The 25,195-nt window shown below is 35.2% G+C and overlaps 1 protein-coding gene across 1 annotated transcript; it reads left to right on the forward strand.

Moving 5' to 3' along the window:
• The first annotated feature begins 1,931 nt into the window (after positions 1-1,931).
• LOC111391684 (zinc finger protein ZAT9-like) lies at positions 1,932-3,355 on the forward strand. Its single transcript, XM_023016933.1, has one exon. It carries the CDS (start codon positions 2,101-2,103, stop codon positions 3,148-3,150), a length of 1,050 nt encoding a protein of 349 aa, XP_022872701.1. The 5' UTR covers positions 1,932-2,100; the 3' UTR covers positions 3,151-3,355.
• The last annotated feature ends 21,840 nt before the right edge of the window (positions 3,356-25,195 follow it).

A 25,195-nucleotide genomic window follows, 5' to 3' on the forward strand; every position in this document is an offset into this window, starting at 1 on the left:
CATTAAGTTTAGACGTAAACTAAGCATGAGCTATTTTGACCTAAGTAGAACTAAGATTAGATAGCTAGACTACAAAAATCGAACTCGTGTTACATATTACTGACTTTTATCTCTTAACATCAAAAAACAAGATTTCGACCAAGTAATGTAATATGTTCACAAGGATAGAACAAGACTTGGATAGATTGAGTCAAGCAAAAATAGGGCTCGTGTTCTGCATTTAAGCATAGAACTATGAATCATCAAACATTTGATATGGGGCCCAAGCCCATTAATTAGTTGAGATTCTAACCTGGAAAATTTTCTAATATTTTCATAGTATATGTTTTAAATAATTGAGATACACGATTTAATTGGAACTCAACACATTCCCATGTTAATTTAATAACTATAGAAATTACTGAATTCCATTCTCCAAAAAAACTAGAACCTGATAAAACAAGATGCAGATATGAACTAGATATGACAATTGACAAACATAACAATCGTCTATCTTTTTTTAATTATTTTCAATTTGTCCAATCTTATTGAACAATTTAATCTAAAAATTCAGAAGGAATATGTTATATTAATTTCAATTATCTTTAATGCATCATCTCAAAGGCAAACCAATTTCAATTTTATTCATAAAATATTTGACCCTACAGTATTTTATTTTTATATATAAATAAGATGGAAACGATATATGAATCCAAAATATATTGGTTTCATCTAAAATTTTAAGATGCTAAAGAAAAGTATTTTTTTTAATTTATTTAAGTTTATTTCTCAACAAAACAAACTTACCTAACATGTTAGAAATGTATAAACTAATAAGGGAGATGCTTGCTGTACACTCTGGTGTACAGTAAGTCTTATAACCCCTCACAAGAGGGGATCCCACTATTATAGTGTTGTGCATTTATTATTTTCCAACTATTAAACCAAAATTGTTTAATGTTGAAAACAAGATCCCAACAAAACGGCATTTACTTCTTCACTACCACACTCCATTCTCCATTCTCAAAAGGGAGGAGGTTACTACTTGCCTATTTCCTACCCTTCAACCCACAAGATATATTTCAAACAAAATTAAGAGAAAAATTGTTTTAAAACAGTCAAACATCATTATTTAATATAGGGTTATTTTTGGTCTCTACTCTAAGTAATAATTCATTGTGCTTTTATAGCTACAATAAACCCGTCAGTTTTCTTGACTTTATTTATCAAGTAGAAGTATGTTGTGCTAGAAACCTCCTTTCAATTCCTTCAAAACCCTTGTGATAAGTATCAAATTAAACTATAATTAAGTTATCAAAAATAATTAATCTTGGAAACTTTATAGCACGTTAAAAAGGGTAGACTAATATTAATATGACATGTTGCTAAATTGCAGTTACTTTGAATCTTTGAGCAGATTTAACGAGAAAATTTATTGTAGATAAATATTAATTAATCACTACTTCCATTATGGTTGCGCTGAATCTTTCACGTTGAATTTATAGCACAGGAAAAGGTAATTTATGTAGTCGAATCAAAATTTATCACAAATCAATCTTAGTTAGACGTTACTTTCGAGTTAGTCCAAGGTGGGATGAATTTTAATGCCCAGCACGCATGTTACTTGTTCTATTTTTTTATTATTTTTTTCTTTTTTTTGTTTTTTATTTTCCTATTCTGCTTGAATTTATAGCACAGGAAAAGGTAATTTATGTAGTCGAATCAAAATTTATCACAAATCAATCTTAGTTAGACGTTACTTTCGAGTTAGTCCAAGGTGGGATGAATTTTAATGCCCAGCACGCATGTTACTTGTTCTATTTTTTTATTATTTTTTTCTTTTTTTTGTTTTTTATTTTCCTATTCTGCTTCGAAACATCATGCTACAAATAAAATTTTCTAATTAATGCTTTAATTAATTTTTTCAGTTTTAGTCCCCTGGTAAAGGAATGCTTATTACCTACTCCTTTAAGTTTCCACTCTCTTTACACTTGTGAGCTAAAGGAACTCCAAATCTGTCACAATTCTCAAGCACTACCATAAAAAACACGCACAAAGTTACTCAAGTGTGAGAAGGAGAATTTATTTATTTATTATTATTTTTTTCTAGATTTCTCTAATATGGAGAAACACAGATGCAAACTGTGCTTCAGAAACTTTGCCAATGGAAGAGCTCTTGGGGGACATATGAGATCCCACATGATGAATTTTTGTGCAGAAAAAAAGGAAGAAAACAAAGGAAAAGTAAACCCTTTTGAGAATTGTCATCAACAGATTGATCAAGGGGATGATTTTCAATCATCTTCTGCATCATCATCATCTTCAGACGGTGAGGATGAAGAGAGAGAAGAAAAAGGGATTCTGTGTTATGGGTTGATGAGAGAGAAGCAAAAGGGATTTTGTGTTAGTCAAGATAGAGAAAGTGAAACAGATTCATCAAACAATAAGTTGAAAAGGGTTAGAAAATTAAGAACTTCTGGGATGAAAAGCAAGAAAAGTGATTATTTTGAGCAGTCATCAGAAATGGTGGAGCCTGAACCATTGAGTTCGATTTCAGATACCACTCCAGAAGAAAATGTTGCTTATTGCTTGATGATGCTATCCAGGGACAAGTGGAAGAGAAAAGAAAGTGAAGACGAAGAAGAAGAAGAGGATTCTGGTGTGGTATATCGAAATCTGATTGGACTTCTTGATCAACAGAAAGGGCCGAATAAAGCGTTAAAGACCAAGGCTAGAGGAAAGTATAGATGTGAAACTTGTAACAAAGTGTTTAGGTCATATCAGGCTCTTGGTGGACACAGGGCAAGTCACAAGAAAATTAAAGTTGATCTGCCTCTACCGAAGGTGGCGTTGAAAACTAGAAACAAGGCTAATGCAGGTGGTGGCTCAACGGTGGCAGCCTCAGTGGAGGTGGAGGAGGAAAAAGTTCATGAATGTCCAGTTTGTTATAGAGTCTTTTCATCAGGTCAAGCACTTGGTGGGCACAAGAGATCACATTTTATTGGTGCTGCAGCAATTTCATCAAGTACTACTTCAATTAAACCATTTTCAAGATTAGGTGAAACTTTGAACATAGATCTTAATCTTCCTGCCCCGATTGATGACGATGAGGAGATTAGTCAAGTCGAGATTTCAGCCATTTCCGAAGCAGTTATTCGTCAACCTCATTAAGCAATAAATTACTTTAGCTTGAAATTTTGGGGAAAAGATATTGATTTTAGAGTTAAAAGTATTGTTCTTTTCCTAATTCCATGGATCTGAGTCTATAGATTACTACAAAAAAATTGTTTTCCTTTAGATTATTCAGTTACTGGGAAAACTACAGGAATTAACATTAGTCCAATTTGAGTTCTTATATTTGTACGCATAGTCTGTGGCTGAATATTAATTTTAATTTATGCATTCTGATAAATATTAATTCAAACTGGCCACAGCCACAGGTTCAGCATGTTTGAAGCAAACTGTTTTTACTAATCCTATATCTTGAATAAAGTAACTGTACTCTTTAAAATGTAGTTGATTAAGAACAGAATATTTAATCACAAATGGCAAGTTCCATCTGTCACTTCTGTCATTGTACAGTTGATGTTCGATAAAAGGAACTTGGGTTTTTCTAAGTGCTGTACACCAAGCATGGCTCAAGGAATTTATGATATACAAGTTTTCTTTGATGTTCGATGTACTATTCCAGCTTTCAGTTTCAAATACTAAATAATTTGTTTAAAGCTGTCTGAAAAAACAGAATTAAATTATTATTTTTGACAACTACTGCAATTTATTTACAATTGCAGAACTGGAAAACTCTATATAACATTGCATATGGGAGAAGTACAAAAATTTCAATGGTTTATTGAAGGAATAATTCTTGTTGAGTTGTATGGTTTGGCATGAGAATAGTATCTTTTGGCTCATGAAAGCACAGTTAAATGATATAGAAAAAATTTCACTCACATTTATGAGTATCATAATAAATGGCCCCTACACAACACAACTCCAATTCCTTTATGGATGAAGCACTTTTTCTTACAATATCTTTTTCTTTCTTTCTTTCTTTTTTCTTCTTCTTCTTCCATTTTTTTTTCCTTGTTTTAATGTTTATGAGCATATTCTATATTAAATTGTTAGCACCACATAAAAGCATTCTTCCTAGAATAGCTATTAATAAGATTAAGAGAAACTCCAGTACAGCCTTTACATGAAATTGAACATGGTAAAAGATGAACTCGAACGATTTCGTTGAAATTGTTCCTTTAGAAAATTCCCAAAAAGCTAATCATAGGTTCTTTTTTCCGTAGAAACAATAGGGCCAACCTTTCGAACCTTTAAACAAGATATTCTCTCGGCTCAAAAAGAACTGAACACATACCTTTTTTTAATCGTGTTCTGTCTTATATATATATATATATATATTTTGAAGGAATGATGCTCGTTGAGTGGAGTGGTTTGGCATGAGAGTAGTACCTTCTGGCTCATGAAGGTACAGTTAGATGACTCATTAAAAATTTCACTCACATTTATGAGTTGGAGATATATAAACGGCCCCAACGCAACTCCGATTCCTTTATGGACGAAGTACCATTTTTTTTACATGAGTATCTTTTTCTTTGTTTCTCATTTTTCTTATTCTTCTTTTTAATGTTTATGAGCATATTCTATTAAATTTACAATCCTTCAAACAAGATCGTTTGCTCGACTCAGAACATGTACCTTTTTTAATCATGTTTAGTTTAGTGTACCAAATGTGTAATGACGTACAATTTTAGGGTATTTGATGTTGAATTGAAATCATGAATATTTGAACGAAGTTTGAACTAATCTTCTACGAATCAAATTCGTATCAAGTTTAAGTTGATCAAGAGCATGTACGTATTTTCATATATATATAAATAGCTTCTTTCCATCTTTTCCTAATATATGAAGTTGTATTTAGCGATGTGTATTCAATTGAAACTTTTAAAGACTTTTATAAACTTTTTCAAGTGATGATTTTTGTGGACTTTTATAAATTTTTATAGAATTAGTGGATATATTTTCATTTTAGAACTTTTATAAACTTTTGTAAAATTCGGATGACTTTTTTTGAAAACTTTCATTTGAAATAGAAATCACTTGGCTTCTCACATAAAAGGTCAAAGATTGATCTCTATCTCATTCATACATATAAATAAAAATATATATAATTAAAAGAAAAAAATTAAATTAGCTTAATTAAATAAATAAACAACTAAAATACTTATATAATATTTCAAGTAATATACTTAAAATTTAATGACAAATTATTCATTTTTGGATTAAAAATTTTTTACATAAATAGTGGAAAATATATTAAAAAATTCTTTTGTCAAAGTCTTTAAAAATCTTGGAATGAATGAAAAACTTATTTTGAAATTTTGTCTTTGTACTTTTTGCTTTTAAATTAGTATCTTGAAGGCTTTTATAGAAGTCATTAAAATTTTGAATACCACAAAACTTGTAAAGATTTCTAAAAAAATTTAATTGAACGAAACTTGTAAAGACTTTTTAAAAATCATAAAAGCTTCTATTAAATACTCCTAAACTTTTAAAATCCTTTAAAAGTATTTAAAAGAAATGATGAGTATTTATTTGAATGAACTTTGAACTAATCTTTTATGAATCAAATGCATATCAAGTTTAAGTTGTTCAAGAGCATGTATGGATTTTCTTATTAATAATAATAATAATAATAATAATAATAATAATAATAATAATAATAATAATAATAATAAAAAAATTAGATGAAAATTTGCATACAAAAAATTGAAATCTATGAAGGATTGGAGGTACAAAATGTCCTAAATGTTATTCTAGTCTAATCAATAAAAGAGGCATTAATGGACAATTAATTGAGAAGTTGATTTAGCTTAATTAATCATGTATCTGACTTTGATGCTAGGGGATTTGAAATTTGGTTGTCTACCAAGCAGTGCTGTGAAATTATATTGTTTTCACTTTTAATTGCTGTGTTGTATTCATATTTTCATATTGTTTAATGATATTACGTACCAAACCTGTTTTAACATATAAGCAAGAGTGCTAAGAATATACAAAAGAATAAGGATTAAAAAGTAATTTCTTTCCACCATCATGTAATATATTTGATGTGTTTTGTTATTATTGTTGTTGTTGTTGTTGTTATTTTGTAAATGAGCCACATTTTGCAATATCACATTCATGTCTCAACTTTTTTCATTCACATTTTTATCCTTAACTTCATTAATTAAAAATATTATACTTAATAATGTTTATCGTCCAAAAATTACGTTAGTGTGCACTAAAACGAGGAACAAATATTTAGTCTTAGTTTAATATTTTTAATTTTTTTGCTTATTAAAAAATACGAGGTGCTAATAATTATTTCTTTACCTTAGCGAAATTTTTGGACAAAAATCATCATTATGGACAATATATGCTAATTAATGAGAGATTGAGGATAAGAATATGATTAAAAAGTTCAAGTATAAATGTTACAAACTATTAAAGGTTATGGACCTTTCATACAATTAAAATTTGATGAACTTATAAAAAAATGTATTGCATATATAATATGTACTCTTTAGTGTATGTTTGGGAGTGCAAAAGTACATTTAGAAAACTGAAATCACTTCGGTATAAAATATGATTATTTGATTACAGTCAAAGAAGTGCTTAATGCTCAATAATATATTTTAGAAATGAAATTCAAAATGATAAAAGAATATATGGTATTTCATATTTTTTATGACATAATATATTAGTCTATGTTGTTTAGACGTTTTATATAAATAAATTTTAAATAAATACGATTTATATTAAAAATTATTCAATGAAAATTTAATTGAAGTATCTAATTTTATAAATTTTATATAACAAAGAAATAATAATCAGTCAACTAATTATGCATTATGTGCAATTAATAAATCAAAGGGTTTTCATAGTTATTTTGCCAAATGATCAATTTTATACTCACATCATTTTTTATTGGCAATCAAGCAATTATTGAACACTTTGATAACAACTATTTATATAAAAGTTCAATTGGTAAAAGTTCTACAATTGTGCCAAACGGACCGGTAGACAGTTGACATTCTTAGAAGCAAAAGATTCTACTCGAATGTATTATTTTTCTCTTGGAACTCTTACCTTAAGTTTTAAATTTGGTGCTTAATTACTAATATCTTTCTAGAATGCCATTATTACATTAAGTGAACAACTTTTAGCCACATTATTCTCATCATGTTCTTAGAAATTGATTTAAAGATTGAAAGTTTTGGTTAAGAATAAAATAAGGAAATTGACTTTGTGTTAATTTGGCCCAAATATTAGGATTTGATCCGGTAGTCAAATTATAAAAGTAAATAGACTAACTTGTTCTACTAGTCGAGTAGATCATCGTGGTATATTTGAAATCTCAAAACTAATTCTGAATAGGACAATACTATGCGTACACAATGATTTACACACATCATTACACCTCCTCTCATGGAGGGAGGCCCACATACAATAAAATATTTGTGAGCCCCCTCCATTAGAAAGGGTGTAATCCATTATGCACACATAAAATTATTCTTCTGGATAAATGAGAAATTGTAGTTAAAAATTAGAAAGAAAAGAGGAAAAATTGATCGAAAAATTTGTCCAACTCCATCGCTTGCCTAGCACTCGAGTGATGAGACTATCGCTTCAACAATAAGCAAGCAAATATTTTCTATTGAAAAAAAACATTGATGCTCGAGTGAAAGGCCAGTGACAGGATATCGACAGCATGGGATACTTCCTTTCGTAAGATTACGAAGATTGTGACATGTCACTTCACTGACAATCTCTCATCTTCTATAAATCGGACCCTTTGATTCTACCACAAGTTATATCTATTGTTGTTTCGCGCGGGTTAGTCACTAACAATTAAAAGGGATCAGACGATTGTGTAAGAAACAAACCTCTTGAGACAAAGTCCCAAAAAGGGGTGTTCTTTTATTGGCGATGACTTTACAATTGGAAATTAAAAACAATGTGCCTCCAAGGGGCGCAAGCACACGAGTTACTGAAAGAAAAGTGTTTAAGTCTAAAGCTAAGGAAATTAAAATTACATGTTCTCTGTTCGAGAGTTTTTGATTCCGTCCTTTGCTCCATGTTTTTCTCCCTTTTATACTTCATGGACGATCTCTTTGTAATCAACCGCCTAAAAACTGTTTGATCGTCCTATAACTGCCCACTTTCTTCGTAATGGCCGACTTGTCATGAAAACTGCCTTCTTTTAACTGCTGTCATTACTCTTCGTCGTTCAACCGTTTTCAATTGAATTCCTTGAATCGTGGAACGTGATAGAGTTGCTTTAACAACTGTTTTGATAACTGCACTTCTTGATAACCACAACGCTTTATGTTTATTAAAATCTTGGGCAACTTGAAGGTTTGGGCGAGAATAGAGTAACGACTCTGGGTGACTGTATGGCATTCCATTCGCTCAGATTCTGGGTGACTTGCAAACTTGGGCGATGGCGTTACCGCGTTCTTGAGCCTCCCTATTTGGGCCTTCGTCTTGATTTGTTTGATTGAGTTTCGTTTTTTGGGCTATCTGATTTGGGGATCCTCCAATTGGGCTTCACTCCTTGGGCTGTTCGATTTGGGCTGAATTTTTATGTGTCAACAATTACCCCCCAATATGGCAGAATTAATAACAATTATTAAATTTTGCCATATTCACTTTGTGTTTCCAGCAACATTCGAAATTCTCAAGAATTTCAATCATTGTTTTCTTCTATAACTTGAAAAGGTGCGTCGTTTTGCAAACCCTTATAACCCCCAAACACGCCATTCCACTGCACCATTAAATCACGCCTCAAATTTTTGCGTCTCTCTCACGATTTACTGTTCATCTTTTGCTTCCCTACTACGTAACCCTGAAAAACTTCGTTCTTTCTCAAATGGCTACTTCACAATCTCAAGCTGACGACTCCTTTAGTTTTGATGACTTTCAGAAACTTCTAAGTCGTCCATACATAACTCCGAGTTTTCTCGCCCCCGCCGATGTCGAACGTAATGAGTTCTACTTGGGTCCTTTCTTCAACAATGCGGAGGCAGTTGAACAAGCGGCGGTGGGTCAGCTGTTTCCTTGCACTCAAGGTCCTCCTTTTCTGAACTCTCTGTCGTTGGGGCCACTTCGCGAAAGAGGTATTCGCACTTGGCCTAAATCTGATGTAGCTTTTCGTAGGTGGCATGCTCGCCTTGTGGGTCATGGTCCTACTAAGGCATTTTTTGATAGCGCTAGGATTTCTGACTTGTTAGAAATCTCTATTCGCCCCCTGCTTTCGATTCAACACTCTTTTCGGTTGCTTTGAGTTTTTGGTCTTCCGAGTATAACACCTTTATTTTCCCTCTTGGCCCTATGTCTATTACTTTAAGGGATGTTGGAGCCCTGGTGAATCTACCACCTTTGGGCGATACCATTTTTCCTGGCATCTTGGTTTCTGGTGGCGCCCCAAAGTTTGGTAAAAACTACACCGATTCTTACTCAAGCCTGCAAACCCTTCACATCATTTGAGCGCTGAGCCTTCCCATACTGAGCGAGTGGCCTTCCTTCTAGTTTGGCTTTGTAAATATGTTTTGTGTGTGCCAAGTATAAAGCCCTCCCTGAGTTACTTACCTATAGCGCATGAATTGGCACGTGGCAGGCCTTTGAATTTATGTTCTTTGTTTTTGGCTGCCCTTTATAGAGGCATGGCCTCTCTTCAAACTCAATTGAAGAATGGTGCATCTCCCACTGGCAGTGGACCTCTTTGGTTCACTCAACTATGGTTGAGATCCTATTTTCCATTGCTTGGTGCTCCATCAATCTCTCGCTCCTTTGCTAGCTGTTATGGGCTAGCCATGGAGCCCTTGGCTCCTGTAAATATGTCCAGAAGGGACATTTTTTCATTCTTTTATTCTTTGGATTCAATCTCTTCCTTTTTTCCTTTTCCTCCTTTTTTGACTCCAAATTATGTACACCCCCCCTCCACTATAGACAGCGCGAGCACCTCCCTGCTCATTTGGATCCAGTTCTTAACCGGGAGGGAGCTATTTCATGATATCTTGACTGGGACCAATGTCAAGGCAGGGGTAGAAATTTATGCTCCCCAATTTTTTGCTCGCCAGCTTGGTTTCGGTCAAACTTGGCCTGTTTCTCCTTGCTATTCAAGGAACTTAATTGACCGTTTTTATACTATTAAGGTGGAGGCAGAGGCTATAAATGTTCACAATCTTCTTTTAACCAGCCATTTTTCATTAGGCCCCTTCAATTCTAGCCACACCATTCACCTTCTTTTTGAACAGCTTTGGCCGTCAGTGAAGCGCAGATTATTTGCGACTGACGCCAATCGTGCCTTTCATTCATTAGACCAGCCTAGCATTTCTTCCCCTCTTCTTGTTTTAGTCACTCCCTTGTCCATTCGGAGTCCTTCTCCTTCTCGTCGCACTAAACAGCCAGCTCGTCCATCTTCTTCTGTCCCTACCAAGCCTACTACAGCCAAGAGTGCCCTAAGCCGCAAACGGCCAGCCTCAGCATCTCCCATTCTGGAGGATGATGTTGATGATGATGATGATGCCCCTCTCATTGTCAGGAGGAAGGTAACTAAATTGATTTACTCACAAGCATACTTTTCCTTATTTGAAACTTTTCTTTGTGCTGATGATCTTTTGGACTTCTCAGAAAAGTTCAGCCTCTCCTTCAAAAGCTTTGGCATCGACAGCTCCTGCTCCATCATCCTCTGCTGAGGCTACTTCATCCAAACCGGTTGATGAGGGGGCTACGCTTAAAGAGACATCTTCAGCCCCAGAGTCCTCATCACAACCCATGGATGAGCCATCTTCTTACCAGGACGTCAACTCCCCAAATATTGAAGCAGAAGGTAATTCAGTCTTTTGATGTCTTACCTTTGCTTGTGCTGTTGGTTTCTGATTTGTTACTCTTGAGTTTTACAGATACTCTTATGAGTCCGCCCGTTGTGGCAATATCTTCTCGCTCAGACAAGGGGAAGTCCTCGCGAATAGAGGAGTCGTTGGTGGCAAGCTTGGCTGAGGGCATGCCATCTTCCACGATTGTTGATGAGGTAATCTTTACTCCACTTCTATTCTTATCTTGTTCGTTGTAGTGAGAATCTTTAATATTGGCGATTTTCTTTGCAAGATGCTGACAAGATTGTGCGTTCTATCCAAGACTTGTTCGCTTCCTGGGGGTAGGTCAAGATATCTCGTCCTGCTCCATCTGATCGTCCTGCTGCTTCTTCAGAGGAAGATTTGAAATTCCTCAAGCAGTCGATATTGGAGTACGTGTCTTTTATGGATATGGACATTGGTAGGGCTAGTGCTGCCAGACACAAGGATAAACTCGAACATTTGAATGCGAAGTTGGAGCAAGCACTAACGCTTCTGTCGCTCAATCTTTTTGCCGATTTTAAAGCGACGTTGAAGGTTATCCACTCCGAGGTCCTTTCCTTGCTGGCCAAGAATGCTGAGCTAAAGGCCAAAAGTGCTCAATATCTTCGCGCCGTTTCTGAAAAAGAGTCTCTGCGTCTGGAGATCAACAAGGCTGAGGATGAGTTGAAAGAGATCTCTTCCGAAGTCATGATTGAAGATTCTTTGATGGTTAGTTTGGTTGCTCAGATGAAGGAACTTCAAGCCAAAATGGACGATTGCAAGGCGAGAATGGCTGCTAAAAACCGCAACGCCTCCCAGGGAATTGAGCGAACTAAGTCCTTGGTTGAGCAGTACAAGAAGTTGGAAGTTGATGATGATATTGTGGCCGAATTGAACATCACTTCCTCTCGGCAGAATGAGGAGTGGGAAAAACTTAGGGAACGAATTCGTTCAGTGTGGGGTGGACTGTAATTAAGACATGTGATGCCTTTTTCTTTTGTAATTTGATTTTCCTTTTGTAACTTTTGTCCATCATTAATGAACATATATTTTAACTTCTTGTGCATTTATTTGACGTTTGTTTTTTAATCGTCAATTCTTCAAGCATTTAACTGCTTTGTGCTAAAAATTTTGTTCATTTTCTTTTGATATTTCCACCACTTTTTCCAAGACTTTGGGTTATTTAATTCCATTTACTAGGCAGAAATGTGGTTGTTCATATTCTGTCTCTTCATCTCCACCCCCTATAAATGCTTCACATTTTCCATCTTCCATCTTCATCTTCATTTTCTTCTTCGAAACTAATTTGCTGCCATTGCTTGGCATTCTGACAATCAATCCGATCTAAAATGGACTGTTTAGTCTGCCCATTTTATTATTTACCTTGATGTCACCTTTGGTGTGAGAGGTATAGGAAATATTTTTTGGCCAGCAGCGAAGTTTTTACCATCAAAGTTCTTCCCATTGTCTCTTTGTCCTTTACAAGGAGTCGATGATAGAAGGCAATTTTTGGGATGCTTGCGGGCCACTTTGCTTGCTGAGAGTGCTTCTCAGCCTCTTTGCTCGCCATTACAGCGATGCATTTAGGAATGTGATGAGGCCAATTCACCCTCTTACTCGGTGATCCCACCATTGCAACGATGCATTTAGGAAGGCGGTGTGAGGTTTACTCAGCGATCAACCGGGAGATTAGCTTACTTTTAATTGCATTTTGTAGAGCATCCATTATTTGTATTTTTGCATTTTTGTAATGAACGTTTGATAATAAAGGACTTCATTTGAACGTATTTCACTCTGACTTTGTTATCCTTTAATCGTTCAACATATTTTGATTATGCTCTTATCTGTTCACATTCCCATAAAGAAAGAAAATATTTTTTCAAATATTTGCCGTTAATGAATCTCACGTGCTTGGTGCCATCTAAATCTTCCAAGTGATACGCTCCATTGGGCAACATACTGTTTATTTTGTATGGCCCTTCTCAATTGGGCGACCACTTCCCGTACTTTGGATCCTTGCTATCCAAAGGGAGTATCGTTTTCCAAACTAGTTCACCCAGGCTGAACGATTTGACTATGACTTTTTTATTATAAAACTTAGCCATTCTTTGTTTTTGAACTTGCAATTTATCTAAGACATCCAACTTTAATTCATCTAACCCCAAAAAATTTTGAACTAGTGATTCGGTATACTCATCATCATTCAACTTATGTTGCAAGCACACTCTAATCGATTGCACGTTGATTTCCATAGGTAAAATGGCATCCTGTCCATAAACAAGTTGGAAAGGAGTAACTTTGGTACTTGAACGAGGTGATGTCCTATAAGCCCATAAGGCCTTGTTCAGACATTTGTGCCAATTTTTGGAATTTTCATCTGTCATTTTTCTGATGATATTTTTTAGAATCTTATTAGAAGATTCTGCTTGTCCGTTGGATTGAGCGTAGTATGGTGTGGAGTTTACTAATTTAACCCCAAACTCGCTCAAAAATTTGTTCACTTGATCCCCATTCAAAGATGTTCCGTGATCTACCATTAACGTTTGTGAAATTCCAAACCTATAGTTAATGTGATCACGGATAAACTCTATAACATTTTTCTGGGTGATCTCTTTCAAAGGTATCGCTTCTACCCATTTGGTGAAATAGTCGGTTGCAACTATAACAAAAGTATGTTGCTTAGACGATGGGGGATAAATCTTCCCAATCAGGTCTATCGCCTAACCCTTGAACGGCTAAGGTTTAATAATATGTGCCATCTCTCGTGCTGGCGCCCTTTGTATTGGACCATGCTTTTGGCATGCTAAACAACTCGTTGCATACTGAATGCATAGTTCTCCCATCTTTGGCCAAAACTATCCACTCCTAATAATTAACCATCTCATCTTTTGGCCAGCTTGATGAACTCCACATATCCCTTTGTGCACCTCAGCCATGATCGTCTTGGCTTCTTGCAAACTTACACACTTTAGTAATACACCATCAGAGCGTTTCTTAAACAACTCTTCATCTATTAGTGTATAGTTCAGCAAACACAACTTCTTTTTCCTACTAATCCCTCCATTAGGTTCTTTAAAGAACCCTTTAATCTCTGTTCTCCAATCCATTGCGTCTCCATCTTGTATGTAGTGAAGTTCAATCTTTCTCGCCCTTCTTTGAGTCACGGGCAATATGATTCCATACTCACAAGTGGACTTCCAATTCAAAATCTTTGAGTACCCTGAGGCCATTTGGGCTAACTCATTTGCCACGTCGTTATATATCCTATTAACGCATTGGAGTTCTACTTGATCGAATTCTTCTAATAATTCTTGGGCGATCTTATATTGACTTATAATGGAATCACTTTGGCATTTAAAATCACCGATCAATTGATGGATCACCAATTGAGAATCGTCCCTAACGATCACATTTCTTACTCCCATATCTATTATTAGTTCTAGGCCTACAATTAAGGCTTCATATTCGGCCTGATTGTTGGTGCACATTCTGTCTAAAGTGAATGTGAACTTGTAGCAAATCCCTAAAGGATTAATCAATGCTTTTCCTACTCCTGCACTTTTATAGGTTTTTGACCCATCGAAATATAACACCCAAGGTTTTAACTCGAACGAATTGATTTCTAGTTCGATTTCTTCAGGCATGTCAATGCATGGATGATCGACTAGAAAGTTAGTCAAAGCCTGATTTTTGACTGCCTTTTGAGGTATATATTGTATTTCGAATTCTGATAAAGCTAGTGTCCAAAGGCCTACTCTTTGGTGTAAAATAGGGCGCGAGAACATATACTTAACTAAATTTACTTTAGAAATTAAATAAACGGTTACGGGTCGTAAATAAGCCCTTAATTTTGTACATGTGAAATACAATGCAAGACATAATTTTTCTATCGCAGAGTAATTACATTCACATTTTGTTAATCGTCTACTTAAGTAATAAATTGCCCTTTCTTCACCAAATTGGTCTTCCTGTGTGACCATTCCAGCTATTGATTCTTTTTCAGCCGATACATACACTTTCATTGGCCGTCCTTGGATTGGTGACACCAACACTGGTGGACTTGATAGATATGTCTTCAGGCTTTCAAAAGCCTTTTGATGTTCTTCTTTCCAGACGAATTCGTCCTGATTTTTCAGCTTTAATAGCGGCGAAAAGATTTTAGTTCGCCCTGCACAGTTAGAAATAAAGCATCTTAAAAAATTTACTTGGCCTAAAAACCTTTGCAACTCCTTTTTGTTGTTAGGTGGTTTGGTTTCTAAAATAGTTTTCACTTTATTTTTATCAAGTTCAGTCCCTCTCTTGTGTACTAAGAAACCAAGAAAATTTCCTGCATTAACACCAAATGCACACTTCAAGGGATTCAACTTTAGCTTATATTGCTTCATTCGTTCAAACGAATATCTTAATTGTTCGAAATGGTCCTCTTCTTTAATGGACTTGACTACTATGTCGTCTACATACACCTCAACAAACTTGCCTATCATATCATGAAAGATTAAATTTATTGCCCCTTGATAAGTTGCCCCTGCATTTTTTAGGCCGAAAGGCATAACCATCCATTCAAAACATCCTAGAGACCCAAGGCATCTAAAGGCAGTTTTGTGTATGTCTTCTTCAATTATATAAATTTGATTGTATCCTGAATACCCATCCATGAAAGAATACATGACATGTCCGGTAGTTGAATCTACTAAAGAATCCACCGTGGGCATTGGATACTCATCTTTAGGTGTGGCTATGTTTAAATTCCTAAAGTCTATACACACCCTTAGTTTACCATTCTTTTTTAGTACTGGCACGACATTGGACAACCATTCGACATATCTGGCTGTTCTAATGAAACCTGCTTTCAATAATCGCTCTATCTCTTTCTTGATTTCAGGGAGTACATTGGGAGCAAAACGTCTAGGAGGCTGCCTATGAGGTTTAAAGTTAGGCTTAGTTGGCAACCTATGTTCCACCAAGTCTCTATCTAAACCAGGCATTTGTTCATATTCCCAAGCAAAACAATCTTTGTACTCTTTTAGCAAAGCGATTAATTTGTTACTAACCTCTTGATTGAGCATTTGGCTGATGAATGTTGGACGGTCTTCTCCTTCATTGCCAATATTTACTTTGATCAGAGGGTCTTGTGCTTGAGCGTATCCAGATTTGACGATCCGCATCACTTCGTCGTACAGTTCCCTTGTAAGTACTTCCTCTTCTAAATAGTCCACTTTGTTGACTTCTCGGCCAATGCTTTGCTCTAACTCGAATACTGCCAACTTATCCTTCAGCGCTTTTAGGGCTGTCTCTTCTTTCGCCTTGTCGTTGCATTCCTTATTGAAAGCCATCAGTCTGGCTTTGAAGGCCTGAATGTCGGCCATTTGCTTTTGTAACTTAGAGTCCATTTAAGACTCCTTAATTATTCTTTTGCCAATTACTGGCTTTTCTAAGGCCACTATATTTGGCCTCATTTGTTTGAACATTTCAGTGAGTACGTCCACTGAGAATGGTTCTTCTCTTTTCGCGACAACTTGAGTTTCTTCCCCATCTTGTACTACCCTGACAGGTCCATAGTTTCCTTCGTACATGAACTTTTCCACCGAGTTTGCTTCTGCGACGAAAGGCCTATGATCGGCCTGCACCACCTCTGCTTCGCCTTTGTCATTCCAAAAGATCAGGCATTGATGGAGCGATGAGGGTATACAGCGACTTCCGTGTATCCAATCTCTTCTAGGACCATCTATTACAAAGAAGACAGTGGTCCTAGTAGTCGTCCCTATAGTTATGTCTAATGGCATAACTCCCTTAGCTAAAGTTGCTCCTCCATTGAAGCTAGTGAGGATGACTTCTGTAAGAATCATGTCACCCTCTGTCTTTGTGAAATTCCTCATCATCCTAGATGGAATGGTGTTTATAGCTGCTCCATTGTCAACAAGCACTTTTGCCACTGGGACGCCGTTAACTAGAGCTTTAACGTATAATGGCCTCAAGTGTTTAGTCAATTTCATGGTTGGCCGTTTAAAAATAACCTTTTCAGCAGCCTCTATTTTACTTCCTGCTTGTTTTCTGTCGAACTATCCCGCTGTGATAAGTCGACGTGCTGTATATCACGCTGATCCTCTGTCTCCTGAACTTCCTTCCTACTTTTTTCTAATGCTTCCTCATCAGTTACCCAACCTGTGGAAGGGGGCATTATTCTTAGAGGTGACCCATACTTTTCAGAGCGAGGCACTCTCTTCTTCCTTTTGGGTGTCTTGTACAGTACGTAGAAGTCTAAAGGACGCCCAGATGGTTCCCCCAACAAGTCTACTTTGCGAGCTCCCTCTCAATGTAGTTGCTTTAATAGAGTATTGCGCGATACTCCTCTCTTTCTTCTTTCTGCTTCTAGGTCAATTTCTTCTTCAATGTCTGTCATCCCATCGTCCTCTTCATCGTTGTAGGCCTCTCTAGAAGTCTGGCCTTCTTCACATACCAGCACGCAAGCTTCTCCTTCATTGTCCTCCCTCTCTTCTTCCTTTTCTTTATTCTTGAATTCATTGGCCAATAAGTAATTATTGGCCACGACAGGAGGTAACGTACCAAACTGGATGGTAGGGGGCTGATCTTGATCTTCTCCATCTCTTTTGTCTCGCTCGAACTTTGATCTCCCAGAAGAAGTTTCTGGCAGTTCCTTCATTGATTCATCTGTACCGGTCTCTTCACTAGTTTTGAAGACATTTTGATTGGTTACCTTGAGTAATTTAGGCGCTTTAGGATGTGGCACTCCCTGTTGCTGCCTCATCATCCGTCCGTAGTTTTGTTGGAAACATCTTTGTTGGGTCCTAGTCATCTCATCGAAGGGTATTGCCCTTCCTGCATTGTACTGGAATGAATGCCATACATTTGGCCGGTGAGGTTGCGGCCTGAATGTTCTTCCAGTATCTGCTGGCCTGAACTGCCTTTCAAAAGGCGGTCCTCTATAGAATGATGTACCTCGCCCTCTACCAGGCTGAGTGTTTGGGAAGAAGGTAGGTCGATGAGGATGTTGCCATGTCCCTGGTTTCTCTATATTTCCATTCACTTCTCTTTTACACCTTGCACACAGGACGTCTTCGTCCTTTTTTGGTTCTTTCCCCTTGATTCGTTCAAAGACGCTGGGATGTGGTCTAGGATCCTCTTCTCCATCATCTATGACCAACATGAATTTTACAACTTGTTTTTGAATCCAGATGTCACCATGTTCACTGCAAGTGGCTGTGGGAAAGGATTTTCGACCACTGCCATCTTTTTCTTATCATCGAACGTAATTCGTCCTGATTCAATGGCATCCTGCAATACATGGCGGAAAACCAAGCAATTGTTAGTCATATGTGACCATGCATTATGCCACTTATAATATTTTTTACCCTTAATTTGTTCAGGGTTTGGCAATTTGTGCTTATCGCTCAACTTTATCTGCTTATACCTATATAATTTATCAAATATAAGGTCAGCTTTGGTCACGTCGAACGAGAACGTTCTAGCCTTTATGTTTCCATCTTTTATGGGCTCATCTTTGTCCGATGGTCTAGGCTTGGCCATTATGGGACAAGTATATGTATCCCTTTTGACCAATTCAGCCAAACACATTTCAGCCTGATCGTATGACTAGTCGTCGATGGTATGAACGTCAAAATTTGGGTCTTTGTAATAAGTCCCTTTACTAGAATTTTTCATTTGTTCTTCCTTTCTTATCAGTTGCTCATACCTAATCATATTCGCACTCAACTGGAAAAGGTCAGGAAATTCCTTATCCTGGAATTTCTTCTTTAAATCAAAACTCAAGCAGCCCTGAGCGATTTTGACAAATTCTTTTTCGGGCAGAGGTACAAAACACTTGCTTCTTGTTGTCTTGAACCTTTGGAGAAAACTTTCTGCCCATTCGTTTGGCATTTGACGTAGATTCGCTAAATCAGCCAAAGTGACTTCAGACTCAGTTTTATAAAACTGAACATGAAATAACTGTTCCAATTGTTGCCATGTTTGAACAGAGGTCGCTGGCAAGTTAATGAACCAGGAGAAAGCTACTCCTGTTAACGAACTAGGGAAAAACCTCATTTTATGGTAATCGGTTACATCACCACTTTGCAATGTGAATCGCCCTATGTGTTCTAGAGTAGACACCTCTCCTAAACCGGTAAACAGTGAGAACTCTGGCACTTTATACCCTATAGGCCATGGATATGCTTAGTCTACCCAATCAGGATATGACTTTGTGTACGTCGGCCTAATGATGGGACGCATCCCAAAAGCCATCTGATTCTGTACGATTTCCATAATTTGATTTCTCAACATGACGTTGGGATCATATGGAATTCCTACAGGCTGATTAACCGGTTGGTTTGCATGAGGCCTGATGTTTGGTCCTTGATTGGCAACAAAATTACTATAATTAGGGCCATTACTATTAGCCTGAACATCTATTCCCTCATTAATACGTGGGGTGTGCTGTCCATTATTTAGGACATTATCTCTTATGTTTGGATTACCCCCCAAGTTAGGTGTACCACTACCATTGTTCTGATTTGGCACTGCAGTACCCCCTTGGTTTGAAGTAGAGGGGCCAGAAAGTGGTTCTACCCCTTGATTCGGGTTTAGGACTAAGGGATTATGTCCCACAATTGTCCTAGTTTGAAAATGATTTGCAAGGGGTATAGTCGGTTGACATAATTGGCCTACTAACTTATTCATTGTTTCGTTCAAAATATTTAGTTGTTTGGCCATATTGTCATAGTGTGCATTTTCATTTTGGGTAAATCTTTCCATATTATGAATACTTCGAAGATTTACCTATTCAACAACTTCTTGTGTGAGTTCTCTCAGTAATGCACTCATGGTTCGAGGACTCAACTCCGTCATTGGTTCGTAACGACTGTTACTGCTCTGATTCTGTCCATCTGTTCGTGGAGAGGCATGCTGCTCCTCATATCGCTCGATCACAGACTGGACTCCTTTCTGACTTGCTGCTTCCTTATCGGATCTCTGAGGCATATTGTTTCACCTTTTGTACTTTCAACACCAAACACCACTGTCCCACCGGGCGTGCCAAATTGTTTCGCGCGGGTTTGTTGCTAACAATTGAAAGGGATCAGACGATTGTGTAAGGAACAAACCTCTTGAGACAAAGTCCCAAAAAGGAGTGTTCTTTTATTGGCGATACTTTTACAATTGGAAATTAAAAACAATGTGCCTCCAAGGGGCGCAAGCACACGAGTTACTGAAAGAAAAGTGTTTAAATCTAAAGTTAAGGAAATTAAAATTACATGTTCTCTATTCGGAAGTTTTTGATTCCGTCCTTTGCTCTATGTTTTTCTCCCTTTTATACTTCATGGACGATCTCTTTGTGATCAACCGCCTAAAAACTGCTTGATCGTCCTATAACTGCCCACTTTCCTCGTAATGGCTGACTTGTCATGAAAACTGCCTTCTTTTAACTGCTGCCATTACTCTTCGTCGTTCAACCGCTTTCGATTGAATTCCTTGAATCGTGGAACGTGATAGAGTTGCTTTAACAACTGTTTTGATAACTACACTTCTTGATAACCACAACGATTTATGTTTGTTAAAACCTTGGGCGACTTGAAGGTTTGTGCGAGAATAGAGTAACAGCTCTGGGCGACTGTATGGCATTCCATTCGCTCAGATTCTGGGCGACTTGCAAACTTGGGCGATGTCGTTACCGCGTTCTTGGGCCTCCCTATTTGGGCCTTCGTCTTGATTTGTTTGATTGTGTTTCGTTCTTTGGACTATCTGATTTGGGGATCCTCCAATTGGGCTTCACTCCTTGGACTGTTCGATTTGGGCTGAATTTTTATGTGTCAACAATTGTATCTTGGAAGATAAATGTCGTAATCTGTAACACTGTTGCTGGATAATTTGTTTTAAGGAAAAAGTCTCAATCACTTGTCTCAGATCTATTTTCTTAGTTTCTTTTCATTCTTTTTCTTTCTTTTCGTTTCTAATCTTCATATGGTTTAATTATGCCCTTAACTATTACTCTGTATATTGTCAAACAATTACTTCCCTACAAATATCACCAACACATAGATCCCTGGAATCTTAACTCCAACTCGGTCATGGTAGAAAAAATTGTTATTTATCAATTAGTCCATCAGTTCCAGTTGAACAAAATTAATTCTGGAATAACAAATTTAAATTAACCAAATATATTTATCAATCAATTAAAATAAGGATTATATGAATAGCTAGGTTGTAGGCCACAAACTACTTTTTAACAAAGTTGACATACACACGTTTAATCCTTTATAAGATCATAAATCTCTGCATGTAATAGAGGCAATCCACAAGCAATTGTTCATAATTTCGGAACAAAAATGTTAATAAGATTCTTTGTCCTTGTCACAAAAGACACAAGCACCTTAATCTTCGATGCGAGAACACTTGAGCATGCCGCTTCATTTATCCTCTTGGTTGAGGCAATAAGATCACATTCTATTGCCTCGTCCCTTCATTTTCGACACATTTAGAGCACAGTACAATGCCTCGAAGTAATCCTTCAATATGATAGAGCTTCTAGCAAACTTGTCACTTTACCCTTTCGAGGTGATCTTAAAAGACTAAATCCCTAGGTGTGCCTCTTTAGTCCAAGGCATTTCAGGTTGTATTCTTGATGTCTTGTACAAGTTGCAACCTAACACATTAAGTCACGTGTGATTTGATTGATGTGAAATCTCTACAAAAGTGGTGGTAATTAAGTCCCTTCTCATCCGCCTACCATAGGGTGTGAATGTTGGTCACAGGCTTGTGATGACTATAATATGATACCATTAAACTTGACATGTAAGCCGTTGGAATGAGATCATGTGTCAAACATCCAGAGGACTTTGACTCCATCTTTCATGACTAAATATCACACATTGTGATATTTGAAGGTAATCACAAATTGGTAATATCAATCTAGAAATCAAAACTCGACCTAGCATGTTTCCTTCTATATATAATGCTTCCCAAAACAAAATTTACAATCCGATATATGAATTCAGTGTCAGAGTGCATTTTATCATAGCCTCCCCCTTTGTCCTCAAAAGTCGTCATCTTTGAAGCTAATGTACATGTCCAAGTATGTAGGTAACATACACGTGAAGGAGAAAGGAGTGGAGATCTATTGACGCATGAAGTCCATCCAGATTCAAAGGTCAGCACACATATAATCCTTTATAAGAAGGATAATTATCTCTTAAGATCAAATCACTTATTTACTTTATAATCTTTGCTTGTAAGTAGACGCAAGCCACATGCAATTGTTCATTCTTTCTCTACAAAAAATGCCTAACAAGATTCTTCTTTCTTTTCAAAAAAAGAGAAAAAGAACATGCAAAGCTACCAAAAAGACTGAATTCTAGAATATACCACTTTTTTGTTTTCCTCCTATTCTTTTCGTCCTTTGCTTTTCTTTTTCTTAAATAAGTTTTGTATGGTTAATAGTTCAAATTCTTTTTAATATACTCGATTGGGTCTAAATGAGTTAGGTCAGAATGAAACTCTTAAAGTTAAATCACTAATATTTTCATCGATGAATGTATTGACGTTTTACATTGAAAATTTTATATTTATACAAAATAAAGGCTTTTTTTGCTTGAGATCCACTCGACCTGTCATTTGCTATTGGATTATGAATAGTCTATGAAAGAATTTTAGTATAAGCAATTAATTTATTTCTCAAATTTCGCAATTGGAACGTTGGTATACAAGTATACCAATTAATTATTGAGAAAAAATATTAAAAAAATAAAAATTTCTCCTTTAATACGTTAAACTTTTAAAATGTAGTGGTTCAAAGAGCTTGCTACTTATAAAATACAATTATAAATTTATTTATTATTTTATTATTATTATTATTTTGATATTTTAAACTATCAAATGAAGTGATTTGACATTAGACATACTTGAACACATATATATTACGAAAAAATGAATTTGAAGCATTACTTAAATCTGAATTTATATTAAAAACACTATTTATACATCTCCAAAGGAAGCTTTTTTCATAAAAACTAAAGAAAAAAGAACCCGAATATTTACCATAACTTGACTCTTTGTAATTTTAATAATTAAATGCTGATCTAATAAGCCAAAATGGACACTACCAAACTGTAAATGTAGTTGTGGAATGGAGGCACATTTGGTTGGGTATGGCTCCTCATGTGTCGGGAATAGAGCTTTCTGTAAAGAAAAAGCTAAGCAAATTGACCTGGAGTCCCAAGGCCCGTTCTCGATACAAAATTAGGCCTCTTGGCCAAGACTTTTTATCTCGCACCATCTCTATAATGAGACTGTCCAACTCAGGAACTTCTAGCCATTCACTGAGCACTGAGATTTCCTCGGAAAGCAAATAATCTATCTAAGCGGATCGAATCGAGTGTGTTGGTCCGACTCCCACTTGCTTATTCAAATCCTTAGTAGTTGTAATTTCAGAATCTTGAAATGACATCTCGAAAAAAGTAGTAGGTATAAGTGCTTTCTGTGGGAAGAAAGTTAGTTTGGCCCATGATAAATACTAAAATTTTATTTATATTTAACATTTTCCTTAGAGGACTAGATTAGATTGGAGCATTGTAAGGTTTGTTTGAACATATAAATAATGAAATTTTTTGGAAAAGAAGTAGCTCGAAAAATCTTCTAACTGTTCAATTAGAGCAATTCTAATATATTTTATGAATTGTAGTCTACGTGATAAGAAAATTGAAAAACTTGCAGGCTATGTTACATAGATATTTAATAAACAAATAGCTAGGGTCAAATTTATTTTTCAATGACTTATGTTAATAACTCAAAATTATCTCCATTGTATAATTATAAGGGAAAGGAAAAATAATAAATATAAGATAGAAATAGACAGAAAACTTTTAAATGTGTCTTAAACTTGTTATTTTCAATTTTCAGTTTTGTAAAACATTCAAAAAATGGTTGCTCTATATGTTCAAAAAGGGTAATTAACACAAAAAATCCTTACCTTTCAATGTTATTGTGCAAAACTTCCATATCATTCTTTTTTGGCATTTTCACCCTACCTTCACCTTTGATTGTAGAAATCATCATTTTCATCCAATTTCTCATGTAAAATGACAAAGATGTCCTCCTATTTAAATAACAAAAGAAGAAAAGAAAAATTAAAGAACAAATTGTAATCATACTCCGTTACTTTTTAAAATGTGCAAATAAGTTCAAATAAATTATTAAAAGGGCAATTAGCACAAAATGTCCACACCTTTCAATATTATTGTGCAAAACACTCCTAATTTTTATTCTTTGACATTTTCATCCTTATTTTCACATTTTATTTCAAAATTATCAATTTCTCAATTAAAAGCTGCAAAATAACAATTATACCATCTTTTTTTAAATAAAACAAAAATAAAGAACAAATTACAACTATACTATCAAGTTTTTCAAAAAGTACCAATAAATTTCAAAAACATAATTAAAAAATTAAAATAATCACTTCTTTCTGATAATTTATTTCGAATTTATTCGTACTTTTTTGAAGATTTTGGGAACACATTTACAAGATGTTCATTATTTTCTTTTCTTTATTTGAAAAGGGAGGTATATTTGTCATTTTGGAGCTTTTAATTGAGAAAATGGATGAAAATAATGATTTTCACAATGGAATGTGAAAATAATGATAAAAATGTTAAAAATGAAAAGTGTTAATGTTTTGCATAATAATATTGAAAATGTTGGGACGTTTTGTACTAATTACCCTTTTAATAATTTATTTAGACTCATTTGCACTTTTTTTAAAGTTGAGGAGTATGATTGCAATTTGTTATTTAAGTTTTCTTTTCTTTTATTTACTTTTTTTTTATTAGTAGAATATATTTGTCATTTTATATTAGAAATTGGACGAAAGTGATGATTTCCCAATGAAGTGTGAAGATAAAGGTGAAAATGACAAAAAATAAAAGGTAAGGACGTTTTGCACAATAACATTGAAAGATAATAACGTTTTGTGTTAATTAACTTTTTTGAAAATAAAATAAAATTAGATTTATAGCATAAAATGCAAATTCATTATTTACATTTTGAATGTTTTTGTGAAAATTTTGAAGACATTCGAAACATGAGAAATAAGCATTTAAATAAAATTTTATTTACATAAAATTTTAAAATTCTAAAAGCCAAAAAAATAGAAAATTTAAAATTTAAAAAATAAAAATAAAAAATTTGATAAATCTTAAAAAATAAAAAAAATGACAAAATTTTTGGGAAAAAAATGGATTAAATTCTTATAAAATAAAATTTTAAAAAATCATCGAAAAATAAATATAAAAAAATTATAAAAAAATAAAATTTTAAAA

This window comes from Olea europaea, chromosome 3 (assembly GCF_002742605.1).
Source record: "Olea europaea var. sylvestris chromosome 3, O_europaea_v1, whole genome shotgun sequence".
Classification (NCBI taxonomy): domain Eukaryota; kingdom Viridiplantae; phylum Streptophyta; class Magnoliopsida; order Lamiales; family Oleaceae; genus Olea; species Olea europaea.